This window comes from Haemaphysalis longicornis, unplaced genomic scaffold (genome assembly GCF_048455015.1).
Source record: "Haemaphysalis longicornis isolate Haplotype H1 unplaced genomic scaffold, Haemaphysalis longicornis Haplotype H1 scaffold_10, whole genome shotgun sequence".
NCBI classification, from domain to species: Eukaryota; Metazoa; Arthropoda; class Arachnida; order Ixodida; family Ixodidae; genus Haemaphysalis; species Haemaphysalis longicornis.
In genome coordinates this window covers 21,849,790-21,876,058 of record NW_027526204.1, presented here as the reverse complement: position 1 = coordinate 21,876,058, position 26,269 = coordinate 21,849,790, and the positions used below count along the sequence as shown (strand labels likewise).

The 26,269-nt window shown below is 46.6% G+C and overlaps 1 protein-coding gene across 1 annotated transcript in view; it reads right to left on the bottom strand.

Moving 5' to 3' along the window:
- Positions 1 to 26,269, bottom strand: part of LOC144157653 (choline transporter-like protein 1) — a 164,344-nt gene that overhangs the window by 49,638 nt on the left and 88,437 nt on the right. Inside the window, exons 9-13 of the mRNA XM_077688469.1 lie at positions 16,568 to 16,691; positions 13,735 to 13,782; positions 9,681 to 9,752; positions 8,910 to 9,041; positions 5,498 to 5,604 (exon numbers count right to left, since the gene is read on the bottom strand). Coding sequence (XP_077544595.1) covers positions 5,498 to 5,604; positions 8,910 to 9,041; positions 9,681 to 9,752; positions 13,735 to 13,782; positions 16,568 to 16,691 — 483 coding nt within the window. The remainder of the gene's footprint in view (positions 1 to 5,497; positions 5,605 to 8,909; positions 9,042 to 9,680; positions 9,753 to 13,734; positions 13,783 to 16,567; positions 16,692 to 26,269) is intronic.

Sequence of the window (26,269 nt, the reverse complement as noted above, 5' to 3'; positions counted from 1 at the left end):
CTCTGGCAACTACCAGACGAGTGTTCATTGTCGCCACACTTGGCGCATGTGAACTTGCCGGCATGCTTGAGTGCCATGGCCGTACTTTTGTACTTGAAGCACCGTCTCTAGTTCGAAATGTATGGCCGCCCCTGGCACCTGATGAAAGCGGCCTACACCGTCTCAGGCAGGGTGGTACATGCAAAAGTTGAGGTGATGTGTTTGGTTGGGATTTCCTTTCCGTCTCTTCGTAGGGTTATTTTTCGAACCGCGACTACACCTTGGTCTTTCAGGCCCTCAAGGAGGTCAGCTTCCGTCTCATGCAGCAGCTCATTCTCGGATACGACACCTTGAATTGTGTTCAGCGTGCGGTATGGCGTTACAATTACGGCCAGGTCAGCGATTTAATCCTGCTTAACCAGATTCTCGCTTTGATTCTTACTCATTACCTCAACGAGGAGGTCACAGGATGCGAGCTTTTGGCGTTGTAATCTTTGCCAACGATGTTCTCTATGTTTTTCGCAACGAGAAACACTGATTGTTTGTTCATTGGCTTAGTCTCTTAGGTAGAGTGTAGTACCAGGAAGTATGAGAAACTAGTGCTTGGTCTTTGTAGTTGCGGTACATCGGTGCATACCCTTTTTGAGGGCCGATCAGTTCTTTGCGGGGGAGGGGGGGGAGGCGGGGAAGGAAAACGAAACCATAAAAATCGAAAATGTTCGGCGGCAAGGCCAGTCGTCCACCACGGAGCCCAACAAGGGAACGTGACTTTGCAGCGCACGCTAACTGTACGTTGCCGCTATAACCCTATGCTCGGGATCTAGGGTGAAGCCTTCACACAGGGTTAACCCTCGCCGCCTGGAGAAAAAAACGGAGAAATAAAGAAGAGAGAAGATGACAGGATAGAGTTAGGAAAGACAATATGAAAGCAAAAGAATATAGAAGAGGACAGGAAAAGGTGACTGGCTGATTCCCCCAAGGTCGGGTCAGACTGGGGGCACCGTCTACGGGAAGCGGGGGCCGAAGTGGTGTGTTGCCTCTGCCAGGGGGCCATGAAGGTGCAAAACAACCCTCGCTTTGGCTCAACCACCAGGATGCCCTTTTTCCCGGACACGGCAAAGCCACACACAGCCGAAAGCGTGGGTGAGTCCAACCCACATGGGCTAGGGGTCCGCGGTGTCGCCACTACCGTCACCTTTTCCGCATGACCGTACTTACAAGTGGCACAGCCGCACTCAAAATCGCCAAGAAACGAAACATATTTCACTAGTTGTCCAACAATGACAAACGCCTAATAGCGAGAAGAGGACAAATAAGAGAAGAGAAAACCATAAGACTCATCCAGCCGCAGATCATGAGGCACTTATCGTACGGACTGCTCTTCCACAGCGAAAAAAAAAATCAAACAAATGCTTTTATTAGGACAAGCCGCAAGGCAGCCCTCAACCTCTCAATTTGCACGGAAACCAGAAAGGTTCATAAATGAGGCCATTGTAACTCCTTTAAAGAAACCAGGAAGCTACTATCCCTGCACAAATGTGGTGGCTGGAAGAAGCGAAATCGGGCCGGACCTTCGTCGGAAAGATAGCCACCTCTTTGCAGAATGCGACACTCCATAAAACTTTCAATTCAATTCAATTTTCAATTCAATTTGTTTTATTCACCAGATAATACTGGTTGGCTGCCTGGGTTAGAAGCTGCGGGAACAGCTTGACGGGGGCCCAGACAGCCAGTACAAGGCAGCAAAAAAAAAGATACATCAGTCAGCACTGCGCGTGCAATTGGCAAATTACATGCATGTTATAGATAGGAGTAAATGTAAAAACGCTACAAGCACGTATGCCATTGTAACAACAAAAAGCGACTTCAGATGAAAAAAGAAATAGCAATTGAAATGCATAAGCAAAATACACAGCCATGTACAATAGTGAAAAAGGTACAAAAAAAAGTACAAAAAACAGGAAAACTTTCTAAACATTAAAACTACATATTCACAAACATTTCCCGTAGTTCCCTTAACGAAGGATTGCATAGTGCTCCAAATTTATTCAAAATATAAGGCAGGTTATGTTGCAACATTTGATTTTTGTAGTCTGTGCGAAAACAAGGAATTTGCCAAATATCATTGTTTCGCGTGTTAACAGGGTGGTTGCTGCGTTGTATTAAGGAAGAAACTGTCAAAAACTGTGTGAACGCTGGTGAAGACCTGTAAAATGATCGTAAGATACGGAAATTGTACATATTCTCAGCCGTGACTATCTTATACGTGCGAAAGTGTTGTAGTGTAGGGGCCAAATAATCAAGACTACCGATGTGACGGACAGCCTTTTTCTGCAAAATAAAAATCTTATTGATATTTGATTTAGTAGTAGTTAGCCAGACTAAACTGCAATAGTTTACATGAGATGCGAACAACGCATTATAAATCTGTAGTTTGATTTTTGTTGGAAGTAGGGAAGTACTTCTCCGAAAGACAGTGCTCTAAACCAAGAGAAGGACAGGCACAATACATATAAAACACAATATAAATCTGTAGTTTGATTTTTGTTGGAAGTAGGGAAGTACTTCTCCGAAAGACAGTGCTCTAAACCAAGAGAAGGACAGGCACAATACAAAATCAAATATCTCAGAGGAAAGTCCTAAAACAGCGAAAACAGAGTTCACACCCAAGCGGGGTGCATATGAAAGCAGCAAGGCCACAATCATCGTAGTAGACTACTTTGCACCCTTTGTGACGGCACGAACTTCCTACACACTAGAGCAGAAGGTGCGGAAATTGGAGCCATCCTCTTGGTAATTAAACTAGCGAAACAATATATTGAACATAAGCTATAACTTATCAAGGAGTCCCAACAAGCCATTAAACTGTTGACCATAGGCAGACTAAATTAACGCTTCCGAAAGATTCCGCCATCGGCAACGAAACATGTTCACAATATCGCAGTATCACAACTCCACCTAAACACGGGAGTATGAAAGTTAAAGGGGCAGCCGATAAAAAAGCTCACAAATTCATATACCGCCCACGACTGCCGTACTCCTCTCCCCTTCAAAATACAGAGCACGTTTCCTCTTCCTACGCGTAGGTAAAGTATCTTCCTCGTGACAAGGGGGTATCAACGCTGAAGAATTGCAAACATTGCAAGAAGAAACAGACATATGTATCTAAAAAGTTAGACGGACAAAGATGTTTCGTGGGAGAGAAGGCACATAAACTGAACACTGTGGATTCGGGTGAACATGCTCGGTGTCTACAATTCACGCGGAAGACATATTGGGGGCCATTCCATTACTTACGGGTGTGAAGGGTGACCGTCATTGCGTGAAGTAGCGGGGTACGAAGTTCATACTGGTGCCCCCCAGAGCGAAGTGCTTAGGCTCAGAAACCAGACTTTCGGCGCACTTGTTCCCGCTCCAGTCACACTGTGAGGTCATGAGCGAACGTTCTGCCCTCCCGTTTTTGATCAAGAGCAGCAACTGCAGCTAAGTTGCTGTGGAGCGCGCCTGCTCCGGCCGCGGTAGCCGTGGCCTACTAAATGGCTACACAGGATGTACATAATCCACAATGAGTTGTCAGGTGATTGTACGGGTATTCTTTTAAGTGGCATAGGTGCTCCCTGCGCCTGAAGGAAATCTCGTGATGTCAGAACCAAAAGTGACGTGACAAAGCACCCGAAACCATCCGAAGGCATTCGCGTGTCTGCATGTGTTCTACGGACGCTTCAGCCGTGCTCATGAAGTGCCCGGAGAAATGCGTCAACGCTGCCAGTTGGAAGCTACGACTGAGGCAGGTAGATGAGAATAAAGGTTCTTAGTAAGTATACTAGAGAGGAGCCAGCGCCGGGAATCAATGTCAGCGTGGGGCGGTTATGTCCATATGGGAGAAACACAAGCATCTCAGTCGGATTTTTGGTCATAGCTTAGCATGTCAATCAGGATCAGCATCTCAATCGGCTTCTTAACCGCCGTTGTTGGTTTGCTTTCTTCACAATGCTATGTCTACAAGGTAGATGCCCCCCCCCCCCTTCCCCTAAATGGCCGAAACTCGCATTGCTTCGCTTGCTACGCTTGGAAACTTGAAATTCGATCCATTAGTTCATGATTCTACAGATGCGCTTCAGTGTAAGAAAGTGGCAGAGGTAGTGCCGGCGAGAAACTATAAAAACATACTTACACCAGTACGAACCCAGAATGTAAGCACGCTACTTTGAGGTAAGAAAAGTGTGCTTCCCGGTTCTTTTTCGGAGTAGCAGTATGTGTTAACAGCGCCCGGGCATCTTGACTAAGCTGGTAATTTGCCGCCGTGAAAGTTGTAGCTGATTGTCTGTTGCGGAAACATGAACGAACACATTTCGAAGGCAATATTTTCGCAGGTACGAGCATACAACATTTCTGAGCTATTCAAACAATGTATGACTGCAAATGTTTCCAAAATAACAGTCTTAATGAGTTTCTCCCAAAATAATATAGTATTTTCAAAGGTGCCATGATCAGAAAACACAAGTTTGGTTCATTCAAAAGATTGCCTCGTTAAAATTATACTGACACCTCTTCTAACGTAAACGTCGCTCAAATAAGCTACCTAATTAAGAAAAAAGGGAATGGCCATGTGACCCACTAGCTCATTTCGCGCAACAGAACCTATGGCGTCATACCAGACAGCTCTGCGATTGGCGGAGGGCGGCAAAAGCAAACGCAAATTGGGCAAGGCATATAATCTTGCTGAACGAACTATTTCCGCTTAAATTTAGGGAACATTTTTTTAAAGCTTTAGAAATGGTGGGACAAACAGTGGAAGTTACGAAAGCACACGGAAACATAGAAGTACCGATGCGTACTTCTGTTGATACTGCGCGCACTATGCTTGGTTTAGCTGCACAGGACTTCAGGGCTTTGGTGTTGTTGAAAGATGAAATAGGAAAATTCGGGGGCAAGGAATGGACACGGACAGCACTGGACAGAAATGGGTGGAGGTCAATGAGGGAGGCCCTCGTCTTGCAGTGGACCCGAATAGGGTTGTTGATGATGATGAAATTGAGGTCATGGTTGTTTAAAGCACTATCTACATCCTTTATTATGTGTTCTTTCTCAGTCATCTTTAAAGTTGGTGGAATTCAATTGTGCACAGTTGCGCACAACTGCACTGTGCAGCTTCAGAATATTTGTGATCTGGCAAGAATGCCGACTATCTATTCACGCCCGCCGTGTGAGTGACGCCAGGGTATGTCCTCCTAACCATAAGTCTTGGTTCAGATCTGTATGCGCTCACTTGGCATGCTTGTTGCAGAAGGACAGGTTCAATCTGCCTCTCGCACGCAACGAAGGAATACCTCGCAATGAAGCTATCCACAGCTGAGGGTTTATTAAAAATGAAATGTAAACTACGTAAGCTCTCTCTTTCTCTCTCTCTCTCGCTCTTCGTTTTCATCCAACTGCGTCTGAATTTCCGAGCATTTGTATGGTCACAGAGTACTCGTGTGCCAGAAATGGCAAACCTCATGCAACTCCGGGGGCTTACCTCGTGAAGTACCAGCTGGCCACGCTGCTGGCGACGACGAAGTGCTGGCAGCTGATGACGATGTTCGCCAGCCACAGGAAGAACAGCGCGTACACTGGAGACATGAGCTTTCACGGGAAGGGGAGGAAATTGTCTCGGGTGAGCAAGGGAAGCACGACATATCGTGTGGCGGGTTTGGTGGCACAACGCACTAACTGAGCAACAAACATTAGTTAACGCACCCAATTTAGGCCTCTCGAACGCCCGATGTAAACGTAATAAAGTCCTAAATGTGTTAGTCTTTAGTAGGCACCTAAGAAACGCAAAATGCAGCGTTTGAACATGGTTGCGTATACGTCACGGTTAGCAACTCGACAGGGGAAACAAGAGAGAGTTCGTCGGCGACCACATTATTCTTCCCTCTGATGCGCTGGGCGTCTGTGGTAAATTAGACGACAATAGACAGTTGGTTCTTCTCGTATGGTGTCATCTGATTGCGGCGTTGGTAGAAGGCGTAGGTGATAGATTTGTGGTCGACATAGGTCGGCAAAAAAGAAATAACTCACTCAAACTCAATCACAACTTTTTTTTTTCATTCACTCTGTACTCACCCAAACTGAAAAAGCTCGTCTGTTCTCAAAATTACTCGTACTCACTTATCGCGTACTTATTTGTAATCGCACTCAGTTGTACTCAAACTCATTTGTCGTCACGTGTACCCGTACTCAATCTGTACTCATGACTGTAACACAGATTGTAGGCGCGCCAGTTGGTACATAACTGAGCTATAAAACAGCACTGGAAACAGGACTACAGAAAGGGCACACAGACAGGGCGCTGACTAACAACTGAGTTTATTGTCACTGAACGGGCAATAAATACGAAAAGAAAGACACGTGAAGAAAGAAATAACAACTGAAGAATAAAAAAGCTGGTTGTTTTTTGTATTCTTTAGTTGTATTCTTCATGTCGACTTAATCATGTCGACATAATTCGGTCATGTCGACTGTCCGGTGGGATATGGTAGTACGCCAAGTCGGACCCAATGATTGGTTCTACTCCGTCTGTGATGACAAAATTTCGCGGAAAGTCTCTGAGCAGGTCTTCGAGATGGATGTTTCGGCGGAGTGAGCCGCAGGTCCTCATGCTCGAATTATTATCCGCACTTAGTTCAAAGCACGTGCAAGCACGTTTGTCGTACAGAAAAGCTTGTTGATATCCGTGGGTGTTGGAACCACAGCCGATGAGGAACCGAAGCTAGGTGACCTGGTCGGTCGCAAAAGCGTCGGCCAACAGGTTGGCAGCTCGAAGCCACAGGATGCCGTTGGTGCTTTCCTGACGTTCGGCTTAAAATGGTGGTTGACATCTCCGGGCCCTGCCGGCGAAGCGACAAAGGCCGCGGCATTGGCCATTGTCATTGCGATGCGATGAGCCGACGTTGCCGTAGGCATTAAGGCATCGGTAAGCGGTTGTCGGGATGTGACTTCGGGTGCTGATACAGGAGCTTTGAATCGAATGCAGCCGACGGGTGATGTCTTCCATACAGCGTATGAGCACGGGGTGGGCTTCAGGTAGTCAACCGCATGGGCGATGTGTGGTAATGATGGCAGAGAGGCTTGGAGGACTCGGCCCGTAACCTTGGCCAGTTTGTCTAGCGGTAGAGTCATCTGAAGCTGTCCTGTGGGTGTGGCGGTACGCAATGAAGTTTGAAGTCGTGGGCCCGCGTGATCGCGGCGACGGCACGCATTTATCACAGACACTGGGATGCCATGGTGTCACCGAGCTCTTCGCACTGAAGTAGGTGATGCACTTTGTGGTGTTCCGAAAGTGAAAGCCAGTCGGATAAGTTGCGTCGTCAAATGCAGGTAGCTGCCGTTAGCCGGAGGACTAGCGAGTATGTCGCTGAGCTGAGTCGGGTAGCGGTGTTCGAGACGGGTGACGATATACGCGTAGCGCGGCCAGACATTGGAGATACATGCCAGCGAAAAATAAGCCTCGACTTCTGCCGACCACACTTCACGTGATTCTTCATAAAACGGTAGATGCTCGACGGCGAAGAGCCAGACATTCGGGTTAGCCATGGCCTGCGTTGAGAGCGATGACTTAAGCATCGCCCTGGCGGCACCGTACAGAATCCCGGGGCGATGGCAGCTCATTTTTAATCGCCGCTCCGGTTTCTGAAGTTGCTGCTCCTAGTTCTGAATCAGCTGTTCTTGGAAATGCAGTTGCCGTTGGAGTTGTTGCATTTGTTTTGGAAGAGCGGCGATGGCTTGAAGATTGGCCATGGTGTTGCCGTGCCTTCGATTTCCGGGGGACTAGATGTGGGAAAAGTATAGCTTTAATACTTCCAGCCGGAACACATTGCAACAACTAAATCTTTCTACAATTATGCGGACGGTCATTTCTCTCTGTGGATGCGTTCTTAGAGCACCTGCATTGGCTCAAGGCAACCTTATCACGCGTTCTCACTCGCCAGGCAACACTTAGTGGAGCCGGTGTCTGCATTGAGTTTTTCTCTTCAATGGCGATCCCCATGAGAAGCACCTAAATGGCGCACAGCTCCAGAAGTGGCGCAGCATCGTCTCGACAGACGCTTTTTTCCAAGGGAACTTATTTACGGTCCGTACTGGCCAATTTTCTCTTTCAATGCTCTGGCCCACCAAACTCACATACTCACAAACTCGCATACCATGGGCCAAAGGGCGAGGACGAAGGGCAAGACGAAAAACAGCGTTTTCGTGTTTTGCGTCCTCATTCGCTTCTTAGTGCATACATTGTGATGCAATAGCTAGAAATGACTCGTAAACAATCTTCCACCTGGCATCAAAACAATCAGATTTTGGCGCGCAGAGGACAGTACTGAAGAGAAAGTCGGTTGGACAGGCATCCTGATATGCAGACACTGCAGTGCGTTAAACCCAATTTGCGTTGGTTTAAAATCTGCTTGATACCTGGTGTTCGCGTTCCTTTCAGACATATTTAGTAAATGACCACTTGTTTTTTTTTCTAAGTTCAGTAACTCCACTGTTTTCGATCAAAAAATTGTTAGGAGCGACAGGGCTCCAAAACTCATGTCCTGCTCTACTTTTCTCATTATATTGTCTGCCCCACTACTCACTGCAAGTTTCTTCATTGCGTGCAGCAGAGATCGGAGTATTTTAGGCAAACTGTGCACTCAACGTACTCGATTCCACCAGTCTTACCCAGGTCTACACAGGCATAAAGCATAACACATGATGCTTACTGACATGGATGAAGGTGGTAGGGTTTCTCAATGTACAGGATATCCAAGTAATCAGCTTGGCAGAAAGGCAATATTTTCTATTATGATTCAAACCACTGGGTGGAAAGATAAGAGCCATTTTCTGCGACGATCTGTTTTCATAAAACCTGAAAAGAAAGCATGCACAGAATAAAAGTTGTAAGAAAGTACCAAGAAAAAGCCGTCTGTTTCGAAACCGACCGTCCGCTCCTCGGAATCATCGATGAAAGGGTGGACAACGGAGAGAATGGCGACCAGGCCCAGCAGCCAAAATGCAGCCACGATCAGAATAGCAGCCGCCGTCTGCAGGCACAAGCAGAAAGGAGGGGAAACATCGCGGATGAAAAAACCTTTCTGATGTCCTCATCACTGCAATCTTAGTTACGCCAACTCAATGCGGCTTTTGCGCTGCTTGCGCTGACAAAATTACCGAAGCCTTTGTACCACTCCTGCTAGAATGACCCGACAGGAAAACAAACGCCTGTAGACTCATATAAAAACAGGCCTAGGCTTTTACAAAAGCATGTTCCTTGTGCTCATCGAGTTGCCACGAAAGTGTAGTAAAATAGTATTCCATAGCCGCGTCCAATCTAAAAGTCAGTGCACCTAGTTGTGATGAAGCTAAAGGACGAGTATATTCCTAGACCAATAATCAAATTTCATTCTTGCAGCATACGAATTTTGCCTTCAAAGAAAAAGAATTCGCTGCACCATAGCCTCACATTTTCACGCCGTTCTCTTTACTGAGAGTGGGATCGACAATCTCAATAGTTAAATGGTGTAATAAAGTGTATTACATTGACACTTCAATACCAGTACACTACCTAAATGTTTCAGCTAATTGTGGACGTCATATTTGGTATTCCTACAGACACGTTTCAGCATGTCAGCGAGAAAGTACTGTGACCCAATATCGTGTACAATACCGTTTAGGGGTCTCACCAATGCGGCTTGCAGGAAAAGTGCGGGCACATCTCCTAAGGCTCTTCCTGCTTCCTCCAACACACGGACAACCTGGAAACAGTAAGATAGTGATCCCAACTCATCGCACTGCAAGGGTAGGATTGGGCAGCGCCAAATTTTCGTGCGCACCGACCACTGCCCAAGAGAGCACCTAATGCATACTGACATGGCGAGGATGCATTCTAGGATCGAAGGATTAACATGAGGCGACGGCATAGCGAAATGCTACGTGGCCAGCTGAGCTTCCTGTTCTGCAGTCCCGATACGTGCGTATAACTTATTGTTCAGTTGTGAAGGTGTGAGGGACGTGTTGAAGTTGTGGCCAGTGGCGATATGTGATGCGGTAAGCAGCCTGAGTTTGTATGTGTTGCTGGTGTGCTGACGTCACAGCCCAATCGGGAGTTCTACTGAAAGGTGACACGTCATTGGCCATTTCCCTGGGGTGGGGTCGTGTGAACTCCAGGTGGAACGTCGGAGCCAAGCGAAAACTGTCGGATAGGAAGGCGGTGAGCTTCTCATGGCTGCTCCTGGCACTGGCCAAGCCACCTCAGTGTGTATGTTCGGCGTAGAGAGCAGTGATGACGATCACGCGGAAATAAAAGCTGACGGCCTGGAATACTTTGAACCGATGCTTCGGTACCCGAACTACGAGGAAGAGCTGGTGATTGACGACGACCTGCAATAGGGCAGAGAATCGGGCCAGTTGGAAAACGCTGATAATAGGCACCGTACTTGAAAACAAAGTGAGAAAGGCAAGGGGGCCGTGAAACGTTATTGTGAAAACGCAGGGTAATTAGTAGGCTAATATCGAAAGAGTTAGAAAACAGTTACTGCCTCTCCTTTCCTCCCTAATGACGATAACAAAAAAAAATCCACGCAAGGCTCCAAAACCTCATCTGACACACACGCTTTTACACGCGATTTCTCTAGGAAGGCCACCTCAACGTCACGTCCTTTACAGTGCAACTGAAGTGTGGCTATGATTTTGAAAATATTATCTGCTTTCGCGACTCCCCGCGTGCGCTGGCTCTCACCCCTAATCACCGCTACTGTTTAATTGAGCTCGAGTGCGCCGCTAGCACTGCCTTGAGCGCGTTACCGTGTTCTCGTAAAGCGACACCGCCCCGTCTAAACAGCATCCCGCTGACACCATCCTGTGTGGCCAATATACGTGCCACCATATGAGAAAGTGCTCGGGGAATTAACTTTGAAGGCTCAGTGGGTGAATCGTGTCGATTACTGCTATAGAGCACTTGTCACCACCATTGGTTTTTGTACCCTTCTGTCGATATTTGTAAACACAATTCCCAACATCTTGCCTGCAAAAACTGGCTTCTTTGCTCAGTCGTCGGCAAATACAAATTGCGCTCTAGCCAGTTCTGATTTTCAAGTTTCTGTTTCAACCAAGACAAATGTAAAACCTAACTTCCGTCTGTCCCAATAATGATCCCTAACACCACGAATAATACGCTGTGCGCAACATTTTAAGGTATGATAATATTAACTTTGGGGGGGTCAACCCTAACAGCTTCTGTATTGTGTGCTCTAAGGACGCGGTCACCGACAACGCTTTCGTAGGGAGTTCTAATGTGTAATTGAGTGTCCCTAGACAAGGAAAGACACGAAGAAAGGAGCGTTTGAAGCACTTTTAGCAAGTTAATTGCAAACGTGGCAAAGACTTTCACGCTAAGAATGCAAACGCAGATGCTAACACCGGAGCAGTGACCGGATGGAGGGCGCCAATTCTAAGCGTTGAAGACTTTCCAAAACTGCCAAACGCCAGAAACCGGGCGAGGTTTTGCGTTAGGGCTATATCTCCGAGGCTCTCTCTTCTAATCCCCCCCTCCACAACCCCAACCGAAGCCGCCCTACAGAAACGGAACGCGGAACTATTGCTCCAAGGCGAAATTCTTCCAAAAGAAATTCAGGAGTTCGAAACGAAACTTGCTGGGCTCGCGGAGCCCTAAACACACCATCGGAATTTGGAGCCAATGCAGCAATCTGAGAAGTCTGAGCGGGATAACAGCGTCTTGGTCACGTTCGGGGCATCTAGGGCTTTGTAATCATCAGACTGCACACTTGTACTACATGTGCCACAAGTGGAACATCACATCGGCTGCTAAAGTTAGGACTCATTATAGAAGAATTGCCAAACAAAATTCTCGAAGGGGCCAGAGCATCCTATGTCACGCTCTGGCAGCTGGATGTTCCGCAGAAAATTCCAGCGGTGACTGACCCCGTTTTCGGCATCGTTCAGGATAGGGTCAGCACACAGCTCGGGGACAACCGTTTCCACTTACGATCCCGGCGACCGGGTTCGCGTAGGTGTAAGCCGTTGCCTCGCCAGGCCCCAGGCTAGCAGAAACTCAGTTTGGCCTCTACCCCCTTTTCCAAAACGGCTGGTGCCTCCATTAGAGACACCATTAGGACTGGGAGGATGACGTGTTTCCTAAATTTCAAGAACCTTAAATCATGTCTAAGCGCCCGAAGCGGAAAGCCGCAAGCAAAACTCGAGAAGACACATTCATGATCGTACAATGAAACTGCACAGGCTTTCGTAATAGAAAAAAAAATGGTCGCATCTCCAACTATATCTATAGCCCCTCAGCACCGCAACAGCTATTCTGGCTCTTCAAAGAAGCCGGGAGCGCATGCAAAACTTTCATGATATAGGCCATTCCAAGGGGCCCTACCACGTGCATCGTGGTGCACAAAGCGTATACTGCGATCCCGGTTCCCCACCACGGTTCTCCACCACGAACGACTCGTCAAACGTCTCAGATCGGAGACCATCTACCGAGATGGAATGGCATCAGGGAACGGCTAACGGTAGCGCTACTTCCGCCAAGAGTTCACACTTTTCGTCAAAATTCTGTTTAACCTCAGCTTTGCTGGTCTCCTACCATCAAACTACAGGGTGTTGCATGTTTTGTTGATTTTTTTATTGTGGCCTAGGACATCACTTGCAGTCGTGATAACGTGCGACTCAGTATTGCTTCGAATTTACCCAGATACAAAACTCGAAACGACCATTTTTGCATATCTTTGTGACCCTTGGTTGTAGTGTCGTGGCGCCCTGGCATTCAGTTCAGGCTGAGCTAAACACATCGCGAGTATGTACTGTTCTTTCACAGCCTGGAGGAAAAAACCATGCAAGCGACGCGCAGCCCAGAAAAGAAAAATTCACGCATCTAAATGAAGGGAATCACGACGAGTGGGCGAAGCACTGGGAATCGTTCTTACCGTAAATCACCCTTGGCATTGCCCACTCGCGCGTGTAAATGAGTGCAACGCGTGTGTGCAGTATATACAGTTCCTATCCAATCCGATACAATTCAATTTAATTCAATCAAATTCAATTCAATTCAATCTATTTCAATCCAATCCAATGGAATCTAAATCCAATTCAATGCTCCTCGCGCATGCGCAACAGTGTGTACACGTACGCCAAGCCCCGGACAAAGCGAAGTCCGAAAATGCTTCGCCCGAAAAACATATTACCCACATGAGCAGGCAAACTAAGCGGGTTGGTGGACGTCCGTAGTGAACAACTGCGCGAACTAAATATTTTAGTTCCTGTGGAGATTGCTTGCACATGCACTTACGGTGTGCTTCCTCCGGTTTTTGGTGAAAGGTGTTGATTTTTTACCTACCATTTCTGTGTTAATTCGGGGCGGGGGGGGAGGGGGCGGGGGGCTCGCATTGGTTATGGGCCAATGTGTGGCTTAAGGCCATTTTTCTTTTCAATGCTGAGATGGATGTGAATGGTGTGTTCGCTTGGATAGCCTCAGCCTCTAGCAGAATTGTATTTATTGTGTGTACTCTTGAATACACGTTGAGCCTACCTTCTGTTTTACTGTGTAATTCGCATGGTATATAATTGACGGGGTGGTTGCCAATTCTGCCAATTTCGGCAGGTGTTGAGAGTTGCTAGAATGAATAGGTCATTAGTTTCCTTTATATTAGGACCCCTTCGAGAAAAAGTAGTTTTTTTTTAAAAGTCTAACGGGGGTGCAAAGCGGGGAACACTTACCAAGGAAGCCTTCTTGACTACAGCTGCAATCATCAGTAGTGTGACGACCTGAAAAAACAAGCAGATTTGACAGGACCAACCATTAAGCGTTGCCTGCAGCAGCATTTGGTGCACATTTTCCGATTACTCGTACCAAAAATTGCCTAATACTGAACCATAAAATCTAAGCGCGGCTAGTCTTCATAACGATGGCACTGCTCAGAAAGGGAGTTGATTCAACTTTTTTGTAGCAGTGGAGACCTGCCTCGTTTCCTGAACAACTTAGGCCCATTCGCCATACCTCGAGCGCTGCCTGTAGGGGCGCCACTGAAATCCCCCTGGCGGCCCGTTTCGAAAGCGGTCGCGGGAGTTGCCGGCCCGCTCACCACTGTCGCCGTTGCTTTTGAGGCACGTTCGCGACTGATATTTTCCGTTTGTATGCGTTGGAAATGCATATTTATGTGGAGCAGTCACTGTGTTCGCAAACGTGGTGCACTTACGAGAATGCGAATGCTTCTGACGCGATCTTACTGTGGTACATTCGGTCGGCATAAGCGCCAGGTGTGTGTCACAAGGTGGCTTCACGAAACCGGCATATATACACGCATCCGATTGTAATTACACTGCCCTGAAATTTACTAACAGTAACTCCGTAAGCAGCGTTCGTTCAGATGCTCATTCTACGGTTTCACACTGCAATGTAAATCGGCTTCGTGTGGTTTCATAATCAAGCGGAGCACTCATACCTGACAGCCCTCCAGTTACGCTTCATATCAGGGATATTGATCACTACCCTGAACAAGCCAATGTGGCATAAATGTTACGGTCATTCCACGCAATAAGTAATATTGATAACGCAAAATTGCATGCGGCAGTCAGCACCACGCATTTACGGCTGGGTCGTCTTGTGGCGAGGTGAGCTTCCCCAAACAGTCATCGGTTACGTATATCCTCCGCTTATATCCGCGGCCATGACTAAACGCTTTTTCGTAACATCATCATATGAAACAGGGAGCCCGCCGAATTTAGCACAAAAGCGAAATCAAGGGATTCCACTAAAAATGAAAAACCTAACAATAAAAATGAAAAACCTAACAAATGCGTTGATTCCTACTTGTCCCAATGCAGTACGTCCAGGATCGCTCGCTGTTCTTCTTATCAGCGGATTTTTGCGGCCCAGGTGAGGCACTGCGGACGGTGACGTTCTGCGGCAGTGCACGGGCCCGGGCAAACTGAGCGCCGACTATCAGCTCGTTCTGTCCGCTGGACGATGAGGGAAAGCGGTGTGCTGAAAACCATTTGCATCTACGTGGCGACACCGGAGTCCCATAGGCTGCAAACTGCAAGACTACCGCGTTACTGCTTGGTCAAACGTGTTCTGGCTGGTATAGCTCGCTGTTCGCGAGTTCCTGCTGTTTCCCATAGATTAAGTGCACGGCAGTGCAAGGGAAGTCTTCCGTTGCTGTGGGGCACCGATACTGCAATTGATGAGCACGGTATAATTTATGACCTTGGCTGATTGTGGTGCTTCAGCTTCCCATTAGGTGGTGAACATTGGCCGTGTGCACGTATGGGGTGGGGATCACTCTCCCAAGCGTCTGTTGCAACGTGCCAGTCAAGAACCGGAGGTTCGTCTAGCAATGCATATCAAAGTTAAAGTCAATTCCTTTCACGTGCAAACTGGTTATGGAAGGCCCTAATTTTTATTCTGAAGGTAGAAATCATACGTTGCAATGGCAGCCTGCAGGTCGTAGTCTCGCAGGGAGTTGCCGCTATTTATTCCAGGTGGTGTGTGTCGCGTTAAAACCCCCGCCTATGATGATGTGATCGCTTGGGGGAAACATGTTAAGCTTTCCCATCCACTCAGTCAGCCACTTTGTGCTCTGGCTTCTTTCTGGGCTGTAGAATGCCGATACCAAGACGCTTCATGAGCTGGCAGCTGCCTGTATGCGAGCTACCATGATCCCCTGCATAGAAGTGCGGCATCTGTCGTGTCAACGAGGGCCTCCACTTCATAGGAGCGGATAAACATCTCCTTCTGCCCTAGAGACCGTTTTCGCCTTATGTACAAACCTGTAGGTTAAGTGGCTGACGTATCTCAGGGATGTGAAAGTTGGTTCTTCGAGCCTCCTATAGAAGGATGGCGATGCGGCGTGAGGGATAGAATAATTGTTTTATAGGTAGAGTCGTCAAGACTGTGCTTTATTTTTTTGACGCTACGGAGTTTCATTTAAGAAGAGTTGGGCAATTACCTCCCAATCTCGGGTGGATATGAAGGTGCTCAATGAGGAGCAGGATGTAAGAGGTAGCTTTTTCTTGAGTGATGTTGATGAGTGATGTTGATTCTATCCTGCAGGACCGTCACCATGGCATTCACATTAGTGATTGCTCTGGCAAAGTCATCGGCTTTTCTTTAGATGCTAATCGTTTGCTCTGGGCAGGCTTTTGTTTCGGTACGGGTGTATTTGTCAACAGCATAAAAATAAGAAACACTGGCGCGGGAAGGTTCTGTCTGCGTGAGCCGCGATTTAGTGTAGCGGCACCAGGCCCTCAGGCCCACTCCGCTAGTGGCTATGGCACAGTGTTCGGCGGTGCGAGTAGGTACAGTTGTTGCCCCATTAGACTGCATTCATATTTCCTGTGCGTCTTATTGCCCCGTGATAATCAACTCCTAGTAATCATATTATTCAAGCTTCATAGAAGGATAACGTCAATTGGCCGCGAGTGTCTTGATGAGATTCGCTAATTGCTTCTTGAGCAACCATCTAGCAACGCTCGGTGTGAACCCGACTGGCATTTTGCGAAGTATCGCTGCTTCTGAACCGAATGAGCCGTTACAATACTGTTCACGCACCGTGAGAATTGTGAGCAAGATGAGGGCGACAAGCCAGGCGCTGCTTCGCTCTTCCTTCTTGGCCACAGCCATGACCTCGTCGGGTGGCTGCTCGTAGAGCTGGATCTCCTTATCCCACGCCAGCCTGCGCACACAGCAACGCACCGACCGCGCCTTTCGCCTTCAGCTACTTTGTGGTAAACAAAGCCCGAAAGCACAGTCCGTGCAGCGGCAACAATAGCGGACATTTCCGGTTCTGCGTGAGCACCGATTTGGCCCACTGATCAAAATGGCCCCCGTAATGGTTGTTCCTCTGTCAGACATAGCATTATGAACAGTAACCAAGGCCTTTTCTGCGAAATAAAACTCCAACGCTGTACATGCTGTTCAGAAAATTTTACCATGGTTCATGCAGAGACGTAGGGAGCGCACTGCCTGCTGCACCCTATGCTAAGGCAAGTTATCTCCTGCGTTGATCGGGATGTAGTAGTTCATTAGCAAGTCCGGTTGGCGGTAAGCTTCGCTTAATGCACATGTGGCGCCTTTTAATCAAGAAAATGGTGCAAAAATTTTGGTAGTTTAAGACTTTTTGTTAGGAACACATTCACAAATAAAAGTCGTCGTCCGAAGGAAAGTTTTTCTCGAACCATTTCTCTTGTTTAGGACATAAACGTGTTGTAATAGAACATTGCGTACGCAAGGAATGATCACAGCGCGAAGTGTACTGATCTTTACAGTAGTACTATGTACGCGTTACTGGTGATAGACATTTTTTTAGACCGGTGGTCAACAATCAGGGCAACACCATCACCTCCTGCTCTGTCCGCACGAGGGACTCGGTGGTTGGAGAAGAGGCAGCCATTGCTCTAGCGATGGTTTCATCCACAAAAATTAAGACAATCATTAGCGACTCAAAATCAGACATTCTAACTTTCTCACGAGGACACATATCAAGGGAGGCGACCGCAATCCTGATTTCTGGTCTCCACCTCGAAAACCAGATAGGCAAGGGCAACTTAATTTGGACTCCCGCCACTCTTGCCTTGCAGGGAACGAGTCTGCGCACGAAGCCTCTCGAGACTTTAGCGACCGAGCATTCGGCGTTTTCGATGCGGAACTCGTCCCCATGTCACGCAGGGACAGGCTATTGTCATGCAGCGACGTTACAGGTCATTACCGTTTATGCCGGGCCCGCTTCCCACCAGCGCACCCATCCCTCAGTAAGCGGCAGTGGGTGGTCTGGTGACTCCTACGGACCCACTCGTATCCAAACCCACTTGTGTATAGCTCTTGCTACCCAGGGCGCTACTCCCCTGAGTGTCATAGATGTCAGCAACGAGCGGACCTGGCGCAGATGTTATTACAATGTCCGCAGGCGATCACAAATGGCCGCACAATCATTAACAGTGAGCAGTGGGAGACCGTGCTGCTCATGACCCCAGCCCGGAAGATCAACTCTGGGCTGTCCAGCTGGCTGAGGACGCTTCCAGATCCCAAGGGCTCACGTCCGACGACTAAGCAAGACAGCTGGCAAACTGAATAAAGTTTACTCTCTCTCTTTCTCTTTTAGACAAAACCCATTTGAACCACTTTCGTAATTTGTTCGCGTGCTTGATTTTTTTCCACTGGTGTGATACGCCTCAGCAAACTGTTGGGCTCACAACGCAATGAAGATGTCAATTGTCTTACAGACGTTGAATATTCCTGTTCATGCAAACTACCTGAAGGTATCCGCACACTAAAACGTAAACAAAACAAATTTAAGACATCGCGATGATCAGTTGGTGATGTAAACGTGTCTATCGCATTTCAAACAATGAAGCTTCTTAACAGTGTACGGGTGGACTTTGCGTATTGTGTTCATGGAATGGCGCCATTAAGCAAGTTATTATTTGTCAACGGCAGCATATACCCAGGCTGTCCTGGACACTCCTTTCCACAGCCTTATTGGAGGTTAGAGATGCTTTCTTCATGTTTACACCGCATGGTGATCGCATCAGTTCCTGTTTGAAAAGAAAATACCAAACGTACCTTGGCTACCAATCGTACCTTGTAGGCTAGGCGAAATACTCTCGAACCGCCTGCAGCAAAAACGCCGCCCGCTATTAGATGTCGAAATTCTCGACGGCATAAATGCGTGGTCAAGTTTCGTCATGTGACGTTTTACGGTATTTACTATTTCGTTATGTTTGCGCATCTATTTCTTAAACAGAGGCTTCCGCGCTATCCCGTACAAGCTTCTACACTATCGCAACTTTTTCGGCGGTAACCTTTAGTGCAGGCTTTGACAGCAACTGATTTGTTATTACTCAATCATCATTCGAATGTAAATTACTTTGTTTTGCAAAATTTTATTGCGCAAAGTTCACGGCCCCTTTTTTAGTCGAAGGGCAAATTACTACAAATGCTACAAACATCGCCTGGCATTTTTGCTGGCAAATTTAGCATAGTTATTTGTGTAAAGCCACTTTAATCCAATTCAAATCCGTTGAACCCAACAACGGCAATCACAAAATCAGCAGCAGCTGTGGGAGACGTATCCTGCACAAATAACTAGAAAACTGGCAAAAAAGGAAAATTAGCTCATAAAACGAAGGAACTAATGCAAAAACCTAGGAACATGGAGATGTTAAGTACGATTGTTCAAACTGAAGTATCCAAGCTCTTGAAAGTCATTAAGATAATTGAAACAAGCGACATTTGTGCGTACATTATGACGGTCATCAAGTAAATGCTGGCAAAAGGAGAAAGAGGAAGCTCGCTGTGGGCAAAGTTAGAACGTACACTCAGAGAAGAGCAGGCTATCATTACACATAACACGGTCGAGATAATAAAACGAAATTCCCCCGCATTTCCCCGAAGGGGAGTATGAGGAAGTGCGAAGCACGGGGTGATGCTATGAGGGGGAGTTTGCTCAAATTTGGTGGCATTTTGCCCGTTAGTTACATTAACACCCCCTCGTGATCACGTTCGGCTTAACACGCCTCGTTTGTCCCTCTGCGGAAATCTTGGTGAATTAACGTGCATGTTCGAGAGATGTTCGAGAGGGAATGTAATCACGCACACACACACACACGCACACGCAAAGTAAAGTGAAACGACAGTATTTATTTCAGCACTTGTTTGTGTTGTCGTTGTATGCGACGGTCATTACGACCGCCTTGTGGTCGCTAAAGTGGACCGTTAAGGGTTGTTGCAGCCGCTATAACGCCGCTGAGTCGCCAACGCACACCGCTGACAACGTAGTTTGAATGCGTTAAAGATATAAGGCGCGTTACTAACACTGATATCAGCGTAGCGTCCGTGGCTTAGTCGGTAGAGCGTCGCGCTGCGGCCACAAAGTCCTCGGATCGAAACCTGGCGCCGGATGCTGTTTTGTTTTTATATATATAGTGTAGTGGCCTGGCTGGCGCGCCGAGAGAGGGTGTTGCGAGCTGGAGAGTAGTAAAGGGGCTTTAGGAGAGTAGGCGAGGGGGGAGAGGAGGCGCTACGCGAGCGCCCTCACGCGTCGGAAATCCGGCGTCGTTGCTAGGCACGGTAGCTAGCTCCGTTGCTAGGCTGCGGACGGTGGACGGCGGTGGAAGCAGGAGTAGGCCCGACTAAGAAGTGCTTCGCACTTAAAAGCAGCGGAACAATTTTACACCAGGCTTTACGTCAGCTACGTTAGACAAGCGAGAACTACTAAGCGTAAACGCTTACCTCGCTATGTCGCACTAGTAACCAAAGGCGAAGCAGAAAATGCTCTCAGTGGAATGTAAAAAGGGAAAGCTGAAGGTGACGAGCGGCCTAACCGTCGTTATTTTAAAAGGACGTGCAACAGCTTTTTTCAACTTGTTTTGTAATCTTAAATTCTCAGAACGTAGTCAAACGGGACATCCAGTACATAGACTTGGGGGTTGCAAAGTACCGCAGCAAAACATTACTGCCTATTCCCTATAAGATAACCTTTAAATCTGTTCAAAATCCTTTTCTATCTTTCCCGGTCTTGGCGTTCTTTGGCTGCTCGAATTACGTCACTACAGCGGTGTAGCGGCTATTGGCAGGCTTTCCTTCAGTTACAGCTGTGAACGCATTGGCTAGCCACTAGATAGCCCCAAAAGCAAAGCAGGAAGGGAAGGCGTATCTGATGCGACGAGCAAACCACGCAGGGCCGCTCCGTGCTGGAAATAACAATCGCTTTCTCAGTCCTTCCAGAAGCGTTCATCAGAAGTGTTACAGAGTCCCTTCAAAGGAGCACGGAGATATTGTACTATGGCTCCATTCGCTTCGGAATACTCACACACTTTAACAGTGCCCATAGCATGAAAATACTCCCACATTATTCTTATTCGCATGGATGGGGACACCAAAGACCTTAAGAACTAGAGACCCATCAGCGTAGTCTCAGTTGTATACAAGCTCTTCACAGAATAAGTGATAGCCTAGATTTTAAAAAAATCCAGAGGGAAGGCTGGTTTAGGGAACGATACTCAACAATGGATCACATCGAAGTCATCAACCATGTGATTGAAAAATCAGCTAAGTGTACCGACACAGTTACATAAAATTTATACACTACGAAAAAGCCTTTCATCTGGTAAGCACCGCAAAAGTACTGGAAGCACTGAAAGGTCATCGAATAGAGGAGATCCGCATACCGCGCCTAGACAACATACATAAAGGACTTACAGGCCGGTAATCCTTCACAAGCAAAGCGACAACTTCCAAAGCCGAAAACGCGTTGGACAGGGTGATACCATCTCGCAACAACTGTTTCCACGTCTGGAGGGTGTATTCAGCAAGCTCGGCTGGGAAAACACTAGTCTAAGGATAAACACAGAATACTTAAGCGATTTCAGGTTTTCAGGCAACAGGGTCTTGCTAAGCGAGTATGCAGCACACCTGTCAAAATATGCTTCAGGAACTAACTTCAGAAAGCATGGCCGTGGCATTGACAACAAGTATATATAAATTTAAAGTAATTAATATTGAATGAACATTTTGAAAGTGACCTGTCAGCATATATAACGAAGCGCTAGATCAAGTACGAGAGTGCATCTAGGTTAGAGAAGTTGTCGGCGCCTACCCTAACCACGAAAAAGAAATCCGGCGCAGAATAGGTATGGGCTGTGGTGCACTCGGCAAGCACTCACAAAAAACGAAGAGTAAGCTCCCTCAATCACTGAAAAGAACGTATGCAACCAATGCGTCCTGGCGATAGAAATACAGAGTGGAAGCTTGGCGCCTTACTAAACAACTTGAAAGAGAACTGAGGTCTGCTGGCGTTGCAGAATAAACGACGAAGCTTATACGCTGCAGACCGGGAGTATAACACGCGGCCATACAGTAAAATAGGGCGGGCGTACTTTTTATGCATCGCGAGAAGGGAACCTCTGCCCGTTCCCTTATTTCTGCGCCTAGGGTCCCCTTTTAGCGGCTTTAAAAGCTACATTAAGGCTCCATTCTTGATGACCGGTATACATCATCCCGAGATATCTTAAAGAATCAACTTGAGGGAGAATTCACTGCTGTTAATTGAGAGAGATGTTGACACGGGTGTCGACAGGAAAAAGTATTGAACAGCAATTACTGGCATTTTAGAAAGATGAGGACTGTCTCAACAGCGGACAACGATATTCAAATAAGACTGCAATGATAGGTAAAGGGCTTTAATTTTCGATCGTGATACAAACAATGCAACACCAACCCCGTAGAAATATGTAGACATACCCAAAACCACTGAAATCGAGCTTACCAGGAGGAGGAGAGGAAGGAGGAACAAGCGGAGGGGTTGCACAACGGTCCAAGCCTGATGTCACAGCAGACCTCAGCTTCACAAAGCTAATTTCAGCTCGTTCAGTACGTTAACCACCTCGTTGTAGTTGTACAGTAACGCGTATACTGTACTGCACTATGCTGTACTGGGTTTCGTCACAGGCGGGGTACATGGCTGCTTTTCTGACGGAGGCAAAAAGCAAGAACGCCCGTGCGTCGGGATATCAGCGGACGTTAGCAATACCCATGTAGCCAAATTTATCCATATCCTTCCACTACGGAGCGCCTGATTGGCCAGTGGCGGCTTCGGCCCATTAAAACCTTAAATATCAATTTGATATACCTATTTGACATACGCAGCAGTCTCAACATTGATATATACAAGCTCTACTATACAAACGTGGGTAATTCCGGGACGGAACATCTTCAGTTTGCATAGGTTTCGAGCTTGTTATAGGCTCCGCTTCGGTGCGTAGATAATTTGTGGTGTGCGGTTCTCAACAGCTATCCCAAACCGGATATGGGGCTTCACACTTGGGAGGTTCTCATTTGTAGTGAACACATGAGCAGACGGCATGCCTTGGATACGAACAAGAAACGAAGTAAAAAAATTCAGGGAAGCTTGCCATCACGCGCATTATTTGAATAGCGAAGCTGTTGCAGGTGAGCATTGTCGGACACATAGTTAAGTTTCAGCATCATTGTTTATTTCTTAAGTTGCGGTGATTCCAATTATCATATGCATCGAAGAGGCCGTCGCCTTCATCGCGTCGACCGGTCGAAGCAAATTCCTCCTCAGCATTGTATACTTCCCCCAGCTCTTCGACATCGAGTCCAAGCAGTGGTTACGTGATCTGCAAGTCGTCTCGTGAAGAATTGGCACACGCGCAGCCAAGTCTCCAATTATCCATACTGGCTTCTAGAGAATGCGGCCGCGGTGACCTCTCTGGAGTAGGTTGTCTTTGAATCTTTAGCATTAGCGCTGGAGGGTTTTCTTTATAGTGAACTAGAATACTTCGGTAGTGGAAAAAGCGCCGCCTTCTCCCCATAGCGCCCTTGAAGCCGAACATGCTAACCGCCGCGCGTGGCGCTGGTGTGCCCCGCCCGAGGAGGTCCCGAGGCGGCGCGCCTTGCTGCTATGTTGCTGTTGAGTGGTTCACGTTCGGCTTTGATGTTTCTTAAGCCGCTGCACATGATACTTTTGTGTGTGTAATTGCAAGAGCAGCCTAGCTTGCACTACGCTGATCTTTAAATGTTCTTGGTTCTTTTTTTGTTTGTAATTTAGAGAGGGCATATGCTTGCGGCCGTCTCATATTTCCGAAGGGCCATGGGCCATGCGGTTTGAAAGGATAGTGCAATAGCGTATTGTGGGATTATACCCCTAATAAATTTATGTGATTGCTACAAAGATTTTATATTTTCGTTTTGTTTTACCCTGCTTTTATTTGTTGAATTTCTCCCTTTTTCATAATATCTTGCGTCTGCAAGACGTGGGCAGCCCTTTTAATGAAGTTGTACATGTGCATTCGTAATATGGTAATTGTTTTATGTTAATGAATGGTTAGCGTACCACTGAACTGTACAGTTTCAAAATGATCCCGTTATAAAGTGCGCCATATGGTGCTTCTCCTATAATTACAGTTTTCAATGTTGATCGTTTTCGCTGCCTTGAGTAGAGTTATTAAAAGCATATCATGTGTACTGTGTGAATTAATGCACTGAAATTGCCCGGGCAAGGTGCGACGCATTTTCTCAGGACCGAGCGGGGCTCGGCCTTCAACATTTTTTTGCAGGCTGCAGGTTGCGTTATTTATTTGCTTCCGTTCTCCGTTGTTTTCTGTGTTTTCTCACACGCGCTTCGTTTGCGCGCTTTACCGGGACTCGTTTGGCGTTGCTCGCACGCTCCGGCGAGTTGACGCTTTCGTGTGGTACTGATTCGTGCCTGTCTTTGCTTCAAGCGCACCGAACTTCTATTTCGCACTTGCATTTCGACTCACATGTGGTTTCGGTTTTGCTTTTTCCTTTGTGTTCCTATAGTCTGCTATACTTAAGCGCTCCACACGTTCGTGGTACATGCGTGGATGCGAGAGCACACATGTGGTAATTATTTACAGTATGGAAAGCCCACAACAAACAGATGACACAATGACATTGTCTCCCCACTCTTGAGTCGGTGCACATGATCCTTATAGGAAAACAACACCAGCTAGCCGCTGCACATGATCTTGGTTTGGGAAATTGTAAAAGGAGCCTAGCAGGAACCACACTTGCTTAAATGTTCTTCGTTCTTTTTTTTGTTTGTAACGTGGATGTAAATAATTTGGGGTAACTCCTACTCTTCCCACGTTTCATCAGTTCAACACATTCAAAATCAATGTATTCGCATTATCACTCGCAGTTCACATCGTTCCTCAGCTTCAGCTCTGCTTCATGAGAATAAAATTCTATCTTTAAACAATTTATTTCACTACAATTTAGGCGTCTTTTTTTACAAGTTACTTCACAGTTATATTTCATACGATTCCATTGATCTCAATAGTTTAAGGACTAAAAATGTCACCAGGTTTGCCGCAAATAACAACTTCTTATTACCGACTGTGCATACTAATTACGGCAAGAAAACTTCTTGCTTCGCTGCAATATCATTTTGGAATAGCCTCCCTTTTGCCGTAAAATCGTTATCGTCTATAACAAGCTTTAAAACTTCCTTGAAAAATTTTTTGTTGTAATTAACTTCAAGTATCGACTTCCACTGTATTTTTTTTGTTATTATTGCCATTGACTTGTCTATACGTCTACATTTACGGCTTTGCACTACATTGTGTTTTGTTGCTTCAAATATTGTGCATTTATATGTAACTTAGTTTAAACCAATGTTTGCTAATCATAATACTATGCAGTTATGTGTACTTCTCTTCTCTCTTCCGTAGGTTCGCTCATGTTTATTTCTTAATCACTGCTCCGACAAACTCACTTTGTGCGTTTTTATAGAGGGTCCCGTTACAGTCTGCGGACTCTGGGACCCTCTTCTGTATATTAATATGCTTGTATACCTGTACTCAAAAATAAATTTGATTTTTGATTTTTTTTTTGGAAATGTAAATAAGCCGTAATTATTTTATGTTTATCGGTGTACAGTGTGCAAAACAGTATGCAGTTTTAAAATGATCGCGCAGTAAAATGACGCTGTGTGGCTTGGTGCTTTTCTTAGAATTGCGGTCACGAATCCTGTATTTGCACGCTTTCCGTTGACTTGACTGGAGTTTTAGGACATCTGTCATGTGTGCTTCGTGGGTACAATTTGGAAAAAAAAAAAAACGTAAATGTTTGCGCACGCACGACGCTGTTTGCTCGCTATGCAGAACTTTATAGAAAAAATAGCAAAAAATGAAGAAAAAAAAGCAGAAACATTGACCTTAAGCAGCAAGCCTTAAGCACCCCTCTGATTCATCAGTTGACACAACACGATAGAAAAACCATCAAACAACGAAGACAAAAGTATCCGCACGCTAGCCTAGATTTAGCACGGCGTGCGCGGTGTACTGGGTTGACCATCTGTGATAAAAAAAGGAGCAAACTGTAAATACACAACGTAGGTACCTTTCCCATAAAAACCTTGGTACATTAATAGCCTTCTCTACTATTTCGACACGAAAAAAATACTAGCCCCTCGGTGACTGCCCGAAGCACCACTGGATCAGAGTAAGTGGTCTCCTTTTGGAGCTCTTCCTCCTCGTCTTCGCTCTCAACGGCATTAGTCTCGTCAGGCTACTTTTGGGGACGGCGTACTACGTCGCAAGCGCCGTGTTTGTGAACGACCACACTCGAAGTCGTTGATTACCTCCATTTCCCTGGACAACGCAAGCACATTGTGCGGTCGTTTCTGCGCTGTCACCATATGCTGGATTCGCGACGAAAGTTCCATACGACACCGCACAAAGTCAGAAACGCCCACAAAAAGTTAGAGAA